The 12,073-nt window shown below is 39.2% G+C and overlaps 2 protein-coding genes across 2 annotated transcripts; both read left to right on the top strand.

Moving 5' to 3' along the window:
- The first annotated feature begins 83 nt into the window (after positions 1–83).
- Positions 84–3,703, top strand: psmd10 (proteasome 26S subunit, non-ATPase 10). The gene is made up of 5 exons (XM_042493639.2): positions 84–323; positions 405–503; positions 926–1,072; positions 2,704–2,870; positions 3,199–3,703. Exons 1-5 carry the CDS (start codon positions 210–212, stop codon positions 3,350–3,352), a joined length of 681 nt encoding a protein of 226 aa, XP_042349573.1. The 5' UTR covers positions 84–209; the 3' UTR covers positions 3,353–3,703.
- A 760-nt stretch (positions 3,704–4,463) lies between these two features.
- On the top strand, positions 4,464–11,484 carry xiap (X-linked inhibitor of apoptosis). Its single transcript, XM_042493150.2, has 8 exons — positions 4,464–4,620; positions 6,550–6,841; positions 6,937–7,507; positions 7,633–7,732; positions 7,843–7,921; positions 9,445–9,484; positions 9,615–9,797; positions 10,630–11,484. The coding sequence occupies exons 2-8, from the start codon at positions 6,602–6,604 to the stop codon at positions 10,821–10,823; spliced, it is 1,407 nt and encodes a 468-aa protein (XP_042349084.2). The 5' UTR covers positions 4,464–4,620; positions 6,550–6,601; the 3' UTR covers positions 10,824–11,484.
- Positions 11,485–12,073: the final 589 nt, after the last annotated feature.

Consider the following 12,073-nt stretch of genomic DNA (forward strand, 5'->3'; position numbering starts at 1 on the left):
GCGCGGAAAAACGGTCTTATTGTCAGATGATGCCACTGATATTATTTTAATTTGAAGAGATAAAATAGCCCATGCGGAAGTGGAGTTCATAATTTCCTGAGTCATTGCTCTATTGGTTCAAACAGTTTAAACCTGACACGAATAAACTCCTAAGCATCCCAACTTGGCTAGTTATTGTAACATTTTTGATATTTAAAGAATATTTAACAATGGCGGGATCTGTATCAAATGTGGAGGTCTGTAATTTTGCTTACACGGGACAGTTTGAGGAATTAAAAAAGTGCATTCTGTCAGATAAATCGCTTGCCTGCAAAACGGACCAGGTAGGGATGGTTGTTTTGAAATAACAACAAATGTCAAGTGAAGCTTTCCACGTTTTTACCCATGACTTTCTATCATTTCAGGACCAAAGAACCGCCCTGCACTGGGCTTGTTCTGCTGGACACACCAACATTGTGGAGTTTCTGCTTGACCTGGGTGTTGAAGTGAATCTGCAAGATGATGTAGGCCTAATGGTTCTAAAACTGAATTTTGTGAAGTGTTTTTAAAAATATTGTTGTCCTATAAGATGTCGAAGGGAAGACAATTAGTAGAAAACAGGTGCACCCTACAATAATAGCCTAATAATGTAGACCTAATACTACAGCAACCACCCAAATCGTGGCACAGAGTACAATAAATAGATTCTCAATGTGTCTCTTTCATTCCTTGCACCCAGAAAGTTTATACTTACAAAAGCAGTAATAATCACGTTTATATTATTTAGTTTTTTTAGCATGTTATTAAGTTATAATGTTATTTGTATTACCATCTAATATGATGTAATGGGGGCTATAGCAGTGTTATAATGATGTCAAATTAGATAAATAGATAGATGTGAAATTTTGTTTTGTGAAATGACCATATGTGATGTGCTACTTCCCAGGCTTCGTGGACCCCTCTTCACATTGCAGCATCTGCAGGCAGAGATGACATAGTGAGATCTTTAATATCCAAAGGAGCTCAGCTGAATTCAGTCAATCAAAATGGGTGCACCCCTCTGCACTATGCCGCCTCCAAAGACAGATATGAGGTAAGGTTCCCAGGTCTGGCTGATAGTTTGATCTACGTGATGCCATGTGACTGCACCACATGTATTCTTAGATTTATGTTGTTTATTTAGTGTGTTTCAAATTGCTCTATACATGTAATCAAAATTGTATTTTATTAATATGAATAATTAGTAGTGCTATTTCCAATATCTAGATTTCTTTTTCCATATACTGAATCATATTTTTAGAGCTTCATTGAATAGTTGATTAATAGATTATGCAAGCAATAGTAAATCAGTTGCAAACTATTTTCATAAGTGTTTAATTATTTAAGTCATATTTTAAGTAATATGTCGAAAACGTTGTGTAGTTTTAGCTACTTCAAAATTAAACTTTAAAGCCTTTCCTTGTCTTATCATTAAATTAGATTTAATATTTGTATTTTCGACAGCAAATTGAACAGATCAAAACACATGATGACGTCAGCTTGGGCTCTGGGAAGCTGTGATGAACATATTTAACTGTTTTCGTATGTTATATGTCTGCCATAGGATGAATAGAGAAAATAATCAGCAGATTTAAATAAGAGAAACACGGTTGGTTGCTATTTTTGTCTTTGCTGTTGCTTTTCTTCAATTGTATTAGAATTATCTCTTGTTTTTATTTACATGTATGGAAAACAATCAGTGGTGTAACACTACAACATTTTAAAGGTATACTATGCATAAATTGATGGCTGCCGTGACATGGAAAGCCAACTCATTTGACTTTTTTTTGGAATGAGCCTTGAACTTGGTGTTTCATCTCACTATATTTGTGTTTTTCGGCACTGTGTCTGCAATTTTTGTAGCTTCCTATTGTATTGGTGCTACTTACAATCTGGTACCTGGTTGCTACCTTTTTATTAAGTCCTGACCCCACCTGTGTGCTGTGCTCAGGAACATCTCCAATATAAGAAGAAAATAAAATACAGGCAGAGGGCAGAGTCTCTGCAGAAAAATACACTGCCACATACTTATAGTGAGTCATAAGAATTTCTTTTGTATTATACATATACATTGTTTCTTTCAGGAAAATTCTGCATAGTGTAGCTTTTGAATCATTTTTCTCTTTGACTAAAAGAATAGAATAGAGTATCTTTGTTGTCATTGTACAATGAAATTGCATGCAATCCTATCAAGTGCATAACAGCAGAGTGAAAGCATCAGTAAAAATAGATAAATATGCTTTGTGATGTTGAATGGGCACCTTGACTAGTGTTAGTCAGGACATATATTGACACATTTCCGATTAGTACAAAACAGTGAAATACATATATTTCTTGTATTCTAACTGCACAATATATATTATATTGTTACAGTTGTTATATAGTATACTGTATACAGTTAGTATTTTGTATGGGATTGTAATGCAGAAAATGTCTCTAGTCATTACTGGACAACCCCTAATCACTACAGAAGAAGAAAACATGCAGTTGTCTAAATCAGGAGTGTATTTACTGGAAGAAATGCGTAACTTACATGGAATTTCACTCATGAACTGTGGCATGACACTCCAGAACCAACAGAACAGGATCTGAAAACACGTATGCTAATTCTCATACAAAGTGAAGTCCCTAAAAGTAGGTTACTTATCAATGACTTGTGAGTAACAGAGCTTTCCCTCTTCATAGATTGCCTTGCTGTTGTTGGAAAACGGAGCAGACCCCAATGTCACTGACAAGTATCAGTCCACTCCCCTTCACAGAGCGTCTGCTAAGGGCAACTACCGCCTCATCCAGCTGCTTCTCAAACAGAGCGCCTCAACCAACATCCAGGACTCACAGGGAAACACACCACTGTATGTGTCGATAAGTGTTTGTCTAAAACATCATTGTGGCTGCTGGCACAAACGTACATGTTCAGTGGAGCACTATAGGCAGAAATGATCAACACAACCCCTTAAAGTTCAGTTAACCCAAATTTAAAAAAAAGTTGTTTTTTTCTTACTTCCTTTAGTGGTATTCAGTCATCCAGATAGGTTTTGTTTTATTTACTTTGAATTTGAGATATCAGTCACAGAGATTTTTATGTTCGTACTAATATAATGGAGCTGTATGTAGTGCTTACAAAATGAAAAATTAAAACAATAAAAAGTTTACATTTCTGCATGCATTTCTTTTTCCCAGCCACCTGGCATGTGACGAGGAGCGAGTAGAGGCGGCCAAGGTGCTGGTGGAACATGGGGCCAGCATCTACATCGAGAACAAAGAGGAGAAGACCCCCCTCCAGCTAGCCAAGGGCGGCCTGGGCAACTTACTCCGTCGGATTGTGGAGGGATGATTCATTTACTGACTTACAGGTCATGCTCCAGCTCAAATCCCTTCCATCGCAAGTTACATAATGAGAATTCTCATCCCAGTGAGTCCTCCCTGAGTGGCCTGGTGTGACACATTCAGATGTGTAGCAGGTGGAAGATGAGATGTCGAGGAGAAAAGTTGGACTGTACTGCATTGTGATCAGCTCCTCAGAGGGGGCAGTGAAGCTGCTCAGACCCTGGGAGTCTGATCAAAAACACTCGTACGCTGAGTGCAGTCTATCCAACACTGCCGCTTATTTTCTTATGAGCTATTTCTTGCTAAGTTTGAATTGTTGCAAAAGTGACCAAATAAAAATCAGTGTTCAGCCTGTTAATTAAGTATGTTTGGGGTGTATTTATCTGATGCACAATGCAAGCATTGGATCCAGGAAATGTTTATCATTCATTTCAAGCTTCTGGCCTACTCCTTGGGGAAATATCTGGCTCTTTTACAGGTAAATGATTCACTATGTTCACCAGCTAGTGGCTAACTTTGTCTGTCTGGTGCTGAGGAAGTTGTGTACAGTGTTTTGTTTTTTTTAAAGATAATTCACTGTGCATCTGTTAACAACGCAAGACTAAACCAAAAGTATTGTGGGTCAGAAAGCTAAATGGAGTTGAAACCCTTTATTAACCCTTTGAAACCTGGTTTGACTTTAATGCCTTCTTGCTGCTTCATTCCAACCCAAGTATTTAAACCTTTGAAAGCTGAAAGTGCAGGGCTTTTACTCGCAACAGAGTATTTCTAAACTGTAGAATGGCTATTTTTACTTTTTAGTAAAAGATCTGCAAAGTTCTTCCACCACTGAGTACATGTAGTCTACTGAATGAATTTAGATCCTTTTCACCACTGACAACAAATGTGAACAAATTGTATTGTAACAAATATGCATAACACCTATTCTGCAACAGTCTGTGTTAATGATAAAACATAAAAAATAAAAGAAAGTCCCTTCAGTAAACAGTTAAATTCGGGGTTTTTTTGGAAACCCCCACTGAACGGTTTATAACTGCAAAACCATGAATTTATTATAGCGCGAAACCCATCACTTTCCTGACGTCACAAACAGTGGTCAGCTGGGATGCGCGCGGCATGATGCGCATTGACCAGTCTCGATGCAGTCACTTCCTGGAAGCGAGGTCACGTCAAATAAACAGTTCCCCTTAATCGTTGCATTCCCCTGTAGGCGGTGTTCACACAAAAGACTGACTGAAATTAGAAACTGAAGAACTGGCTGTACGGTGTTACAAGGTAATTATCGAAGTTTTGTAGTTATAGTTTCGTAACTAACTTTTTGACCTGACGTTATGTAGCTAAAGAAACGGAGCTAGCTAATATCTGTAGCTAGCGTTAGGTTAGATTTAATCTTAGCTATCCCGCCCAGTAACTTAACATTTGCATTACAGCTCTAGAGCACTGGTCAAAGTCCAAACAGACTGTTTGGATTATACACCTTACTGATTGGCGTTGTTTAAGCTCATAATATTTACTCGTCAGACCACATTGAGCTTATGCAAAGCGTTTAGCTAGTTAGCGAGCTAGCAGCTGTCAGATGGAAGCAGCAGTTTGCAGTGTTTACAGCCAGACACTATGGAGCCGTTGTATTGCTATTGTACAAAGCAACGCTGCGAGACCTTTCTGGAATTTGCAGGGCCAGTCTTTACGGTCTAGCCATCAATAAAAGTGACGATACTCTCTATATCTGTGTTATGACTTGCTGTCACATGGCCAAACAACCCTGACGCCATGATCTTCCAGCTTAGTGCTGGTGACTGAAGACAGATCCAGCGAGTATCTTTACAAATGCTTTAGATGCTGCTTTTTGGGTTTGTACATTAAACATAAATTTAAACTTCAACCTTAATATTGATCTGATGATTGTTTTCATGACAGAGTGTCGACATGTAACCAGTTTCAAAGACCAGAAGCTGCTGTCTTCAATAAAGCAAACATATACTCTAAAAGATAGTAGTAGATCAAACTCCACATTTAATCAGTAACATTGCTAATAAACTGTGGTCACAAGGTAAGTCCTGGCTTATACATCCCGATGTGGCATTGTTTTCTGCTGTGGGATCAGAGATTTTAGGTCATCTTAATTTGGTATACTTGATTTGTAGCTTCCAATACACAGTTGCTGTGAAAATAATACATATTTTACACTGCAAAGTTATGTGCTACCTATCCTGGGCTTGAATCTATTTGTGGTGTATGTTCAGTGGAATATAACGTTGATGTTACACATGTACTCTCAAAAAAAGTCAAAACCTTCGGCTGTGTGACAGCATTGCAGCAGTGACAACATTAAAGTTCCAGCCTCTGGGAAAAAATGCATAAGTGGGGGTGTGGTATGCTTCCCATGATGTGTTGCGAAATAATTTCCCTTGTAACTAAGACACACCGTGTACCTTTGCTTACTAAAATATGATGCCACACCTCCATAATGCTGATCTCATTATTTCTTTTTTGTTCTGCGAATGTTATCAGACCTGTTAAATGTTCAGTGTATGTCTGACTGTCCCATATCATTTAAGGATGAGTTTTTATTGTTGCCCTTTGGAATAGTGTGTGTTGTTAGGCTGCAGAGGGATACACCCTTTGCAGTTCTTGTGTATTGCAGAGCTGTAGGGAGTCACTGGTGCCCATCCCTCACATGGAATACCCAATGCCTCCATGTGATTGTCTGGCTGTTTCTCTTAAAGGCACAGTGACCCTCGATGAGCACAGTTATGCAGATCTGCTTTCTGGTGCGAGACACAGAAATCCATGGATTTTCTGATTTTTGACTTCTGTTCAGGTTCACATCGTTTTATTTGTACCTGCAGGTAGATTTGTTTTGCAGTATGAAGTGCAAGGCATCCACTGACACAGTTTGAGACATCACAGACAACATACAGGATAAAACATGACAAGAAGAACATGACAAGAAGATGTAAACCAATAAAAATGTTAAATATGTGATAAATACTAATAAAACACAAAACTACAAAACCAACACCAAGTAACAACAAAAATGCTGCAAAATAAAGTGTATTGTGGCTGTTTAATACTTTGTTTAGTTCTTTTCAGTGTTAAATGTTCAGAGTAGCAAGAAGTGATTTCTCTGATGATACCTTTTTAAAATGTTAAATTTCAATGCTTAAACCTTCAGAATATTTTTTCTGCCTGTTTTATCTGCAGACATTTTGTCCATCAAGTCAGTCCACTCAGCAACTGCCTGCCCGGTACCATCATGTGTGATCTCAGTCAAGACAGCGATTTGGATACAGATCACATGGCTGATTTTTCCCTGATGAACAGTCGCCTGGACTCATTCCGTGGCTCCAGCCTGTCCCAACAGGTATCAGCAGAAAGATTGGCCCGGGCCGGCTTCTACTTCACCGGCCATGCCGATCGTGTCCGCTGTTTCTGCTGCCAGAAGACTGTGGAAAACTGGTGCAGGGGAGACACACCTGTAGAGAGACATAAGGAGGTAGTCAGAGTAACAATGAAAAACAAACCAACCTGATTAACTTTTTTTTTGTCCTTTTCGAAGTAGCTAAATCATACTTTCCCCCATTATTACAGGTTTCCCCATCATGCAGGTTCCTCAGCTGCACCCACCGCACCAATTTTAACCCCACTTGTGACACCAGACTGACTAACGGTTCCACCTACAATGAAGATGCTGAAGACATGGAATACCGTTTGAGAACAGGAGAGGTGGTCGACGAGTCCACCTACCCAATGGTCCCTCACATGAGGCGTGAGGAGGCCCGGCTTCAGACCTTCTCTTCCTGGCCATCTACTGCTCCCGTGAGACCCCGAGATCTGGCCCAAGCCGGCCTCTACTACCTAGGGGAGAGCGACCGGGTGCAGTGTTTCTGCTGTGGTGGCATGCTGGGTGGCTGGGTAGCAGGAGACACCGCCTGGGGAGAACACACCAAACACTTTCCCTACTGCTTTTTCATCCTCGGGCACGATGTGGGCAACATCCCATTCCAGGGAGGTACAGAGGAGGAGGAGGAGGGTGGCAGCAGACAATATGCAAACACTCGCGTCCCCATGGGGAGTTTGGAGGAGAGGCTTGGGAGCTTTGTAGGTGTCCAGCACCCTATTGACCATGAGAGGCTTGCCAGAGCTGGCTTCTACAGTACAGGTAGAACAAAAATGCCTGATCAAGGGTTGCATAGTCTTGGGACTTAAGAAACATAGAGAAATTGTAATTAAATAATTGCTCAGGCATTTGCTAAAAATACATTTAAATTCTGTGTGGTCTTGCAGGAACAGAAGACAGGGTGTTGTGTTTCCGCTGTGGTGGAGGTTTGAAAGGCTGGCAGCCTGAGGAAGACCCTTGGGAAGAACATGCTAAACACTACCCTGGGTAAGAACAACCATGTACATACACGTATACACCAGGACTTTTGTTTTTGTTTTTGCTAGGGCATTTAATTTTGTTTTAATACAATGATGTTTGTTTGTTTTTTTAATCAGATGCAGCTTCCTGTTAGCAGAAAAAGGACAAGAATTTGTCAACAGCATCCAGCTGCAGGGCCCACGACGGAATAGAGCTGTAAGCATTAACTGCTTTTACAAACACTTACAGGGATAGTTTGGGTATTCAGAAGTGGGGTTAAATGAGTTTCTTATCTATAGCCAGTGTTGTAGATGGCAGTCAACACGCCCCAGGTTTGGAGAAACAGACAGGAGTATCGCCATGGAAGCTAAGCTATGCATTGCTGTGGACGAGGGCAGCTGCAAAATACATTTTAACCACTTTGAAAAGAGCATAGATGGATAAAACAGCTTCAGGTGTTTGATTGATCTGTTTGTTGACAAGGTAAAGCAGTGAAAACATTTTAATTATAACGTACACTTAAACTGTTAATGATTTTTTCTAAGTGTCCAGACTCCTTTAACAAAAACAGTTATTTTATCTCACAGAAAACAAGAGTTGCTGGTCTATTCCTGCTATGATGACTGCCGTGAATCTGAACTAATCCTTTAAAACACCAAAGTCACACTATAACATAAACATACTGTCCAATCAAGGCATTGACAGACCAGCAACTACTTTTGATCTGTGAGGTAAAATTACTGTTTTTGTCAGTGGAGTATGGAACAGGCTGTCTTACAGCATGGTAAAGCTGTGAAAATATTCTAGATACAGCATACAGTTAAACTGATAATAATTATTTTAGGTGTCTAATGTAGGTTTTGCTGCTGCCCCGTCCACAGCAGTGCATTGATTAGCTTCTGCGGCGGTACTCCTGCCTGCTTCTCCAACGTGCTGACCTCCATCTACTCTCCAATCTCCAATACACTGACTATGGATAAGTACCTCATGCAGCCCCTTATAAAAAAACGTCAGACCACTTCCTTAAGTAATCAGGATTTTGTTGACTTTGCCTGATTTTGTAAACCTCATGTAAACAAGAAACCAGATTTCCTCAATCAGAATTAGCACATAGAGAGACCAGGCAAACATGTGATTTCCTGGCCAGTGGTATGCTTAACCTGATTTCTGATCATGTGTTCAAGTTGCACATGTGCACAATAAAGACCCACCCAGCTGGAGTATTGCTGTGACAGCATGTTGTTAGAATAAAAAAAAAGGGAAAAGCATTATTAAACGTAGTGGTGCGACATTGTATCCAAAATATTTCAGTCCAAATCCTGGCTAAAACTGAAATAAATACCTTCCAGCGACTTAAATGTTACAACTCTGTCCTAAAGCAATGCTCAAGCACCTGTGGCTACTTTTAAAGCATTATTGGAATCCACAGGCCTCTATGTATTAAAATGAAAATGTATTAATACTGTTTGAAGACATAGTTTGAAAATGTTAACCTATCTGTTAACTGCAGTGATGAACACAGCTCTGTGGCACATATGGGAATTTTGTTTTTGGCCTGACAAATTGAAAAAGAATGCATGCTTACAATATTTAAATGATAACACCTAGTGCTGCAATGTTAGTTGTTCTTTTGACAAGTATGCACCATTTGGCTGTGTGGCAAAAAAAAATAGTAATCAAAGATGCTGTTACCTGTATGCTGTCACTCAGAAAATAACTGTGACCGTGTTTGTTTCCAGGCTTCAAGTCATCAGAATGGATTTTCAGGACATGGGAACGGTAAACATGAACATTTCTAAATTTCACTTCCCTTTTTGGGAATTTAAGAATGATTAAAACATCTTCTGTACTTCAAAAATGATATATAAAGATAGTACCATAGTAACTATAGTTTTGTCTCCATGTTCAGAGGTACTGCGGTCTCCGATTGCTCAGAAGGCCATAGAGATGGGTTTAGATCCTAGTGCTGTGGAAAAGACCATCTTGGAGAAAATGAGCAGGACGGGCTCAGGCTTCTCCACCCTGGAAGCACTTATGGAGGACTGTCTGAATAACACACCAGACAGCGATGCTGCCAAGACACAGGAGAAAGGTACTGTTTCTCCTGTATGCTGAACCAGATTCATAACAGAAACAAATATTGTTGTTTATTACATAAAACAAAGCCTGAGCAGCCGTGATTTAAAGGTACTGTTGTGCCCGAAATCAAAAATACATATTTTTCCCTCTCACCTGTAGTGCTGTTTGCTAATCTAGATTGTTTTGATGTTAGTTGCAGAGTTTTGGAGATATCGGTCGTGCAGATGTCTGCCTTTTATTGAATATAATGGAACTAGATGGCACTCGGCTTGTGGTCGCCAAAGTGTCAAAATAATAGATTTTTAAAAAATCAACAGTAAAGTCTCTTTATAGAAATCATGATCCAGTTACTCAAGATAATCCACAGACCTTGTTGTTAGCAGTTTCATTAAGGAACTAGTTTATTTATATCGAACTACACCCGCCAACCGTAAGGAGGAAGCGTGCGTCTGCTGCTAGCTCACCTAGCACCACTGAGCTAGCTAATGTTACAGCTCAGCAGAGGAAGACGCGAGTAATATTTAAACGTTGAAACTGCTCAAAACAAGGTCTGTGGGTCATCTTAAGTAACCAGGTCATGATTTCTGGAAATAGGCATTGCTGTTGAGGTTTTCAGATGTATGTTTGGCATTTAGGGCACTACAAGCCAAGTGACATCTAGTACCAAGAGAAGGCAGACATCTCTGTGGCCGATATCTCCAACGCATGGTGCCTCACACCAAAATAATCTAGACTCATAAATAGTACGACAGGTAAGACGAAAAATGTGCATTTTTGATTTGTGATCCCTTTAAATATGTGCAAACACATTTTGATCTTTTTTTTCCCCCCACTCTTTCTTCCAGATGAGGACCCACTGGAGAAACTACGGAAGCTCCAAATGGAGAAACAGTGCAAAATATGTATGGACAGAGATATCTGTATGGTCTTCATTCCTTGTGGTCATCTTGTCACCTGTAAGGAGTGTTCAGAGTCACTCATCAAGTGCCCAATCTGCTGTGGAGCCATAACACAGAAGGTCAAGACCTATATCGCCTGAGGGAATCACGAACTCTTGCCAAATGTCAATGCTGCTCTCTCACTATCTTATTGTATTTTAATATTAAATGTAGATAGCTTGTAATATATATAAAGACCACGTTGTCTGTATGAATATGAGAATGGAAGAATAAAGTAAAGTCACAAGAAAACATTTTCAAAATCACAGAGATGGTAAATAGCTGATAATATTGAGAAGGAATGATATTATAGATAGCTGATGTTGATTTTATAGGCATTTAATGAGTACTAAAGCCTGTAAATACACACTAAAGGATAATTACCATTTTGCAACACTCTTTTGCCAGAGGTGCCTTTCTCTTGGTTGATGTACTTGTCGTTTTTGTTGTTTCATTTTTTAAACTCCCCACAGGGAAGTTAAAGCAAACATGGGATTTAATATCATGTTCATACACTTACATGTCCCACTCATCTCATCTGTTTTGTTTGGTGTACTCTTGGCCTCTATTTTCTCAATGTGTGCTGCTCTGTATTGAAATGTATAAAGGTGGATCAGTGAATCCATTAAGACTTTGTTTTATAACTGAGGAAATGAACTCTAACTTTGGGCCTGCAAGTTTGGTGTGAAATTATTTTACCATTCCATCATGCAATCTGTTGTGTCATCAAGAGTGAATAAATTTTAGTAATTGGGCTTGAAACTTGTTTTTCTTTAATTATTTAAAGACAGCTGGTCGGATTTGGTGTAAAGACGACACCAATTCAAACTTTTCACCCTCCTGGAAACAGTTAGTTGTAGAAAACATTTGTGGAAAACCAGCACCCTGAATTTTTATTAGGAATTACTCCAGTTTTACAGACTGTATACAGTTTTATCAGCCTGAAACACTTCCTTTTCTCATTTGAGGTTTAATGTGTCTTTTGCAAATGGATCCTGTAGATATTTATCCCTCAAGTGGAACCCAAACAGTGTTTTGGTTTTGGTATTTACAAGAATATTGTGTTATAGGAGCAATTGGTGAGCAATAATCGAAGTGAATTCTCTGCATATTTCACTCAAAATAGATAGACAGAGCAAAGGTGGCCAACAAAACAAATAAGTATGTATTTAATCCCTTGAGTCACAAAATGAGTGTAAATGAGCTAATTTTAGTGATAGGTTATACCACAAATACTGGAAGGGAGCTAAACTGTGGATGGAAATGACCTTTTCTTCTCCCCCTATTTACAATTGTGGGAGTAAAATGGATTTAAGATAGTACTTTACTGATATAGCGACTTTATTTTTGT

This window comes from Plectropomus leopardus, chromosome 8 (genome assembly GCF_026936395.1).
Source record: "Plectropomus leopardus strain MGB_pleo_1.0 chromosome 8, ASM2693639v1, whole genome shotgun sequence".
NCBI classification, from domain to species: Eukaryota; Metazoa; Chordata; class Actinopteri; order Perciformes; family Serranidae; genus Plectropomus; species Plectropomus leopardus.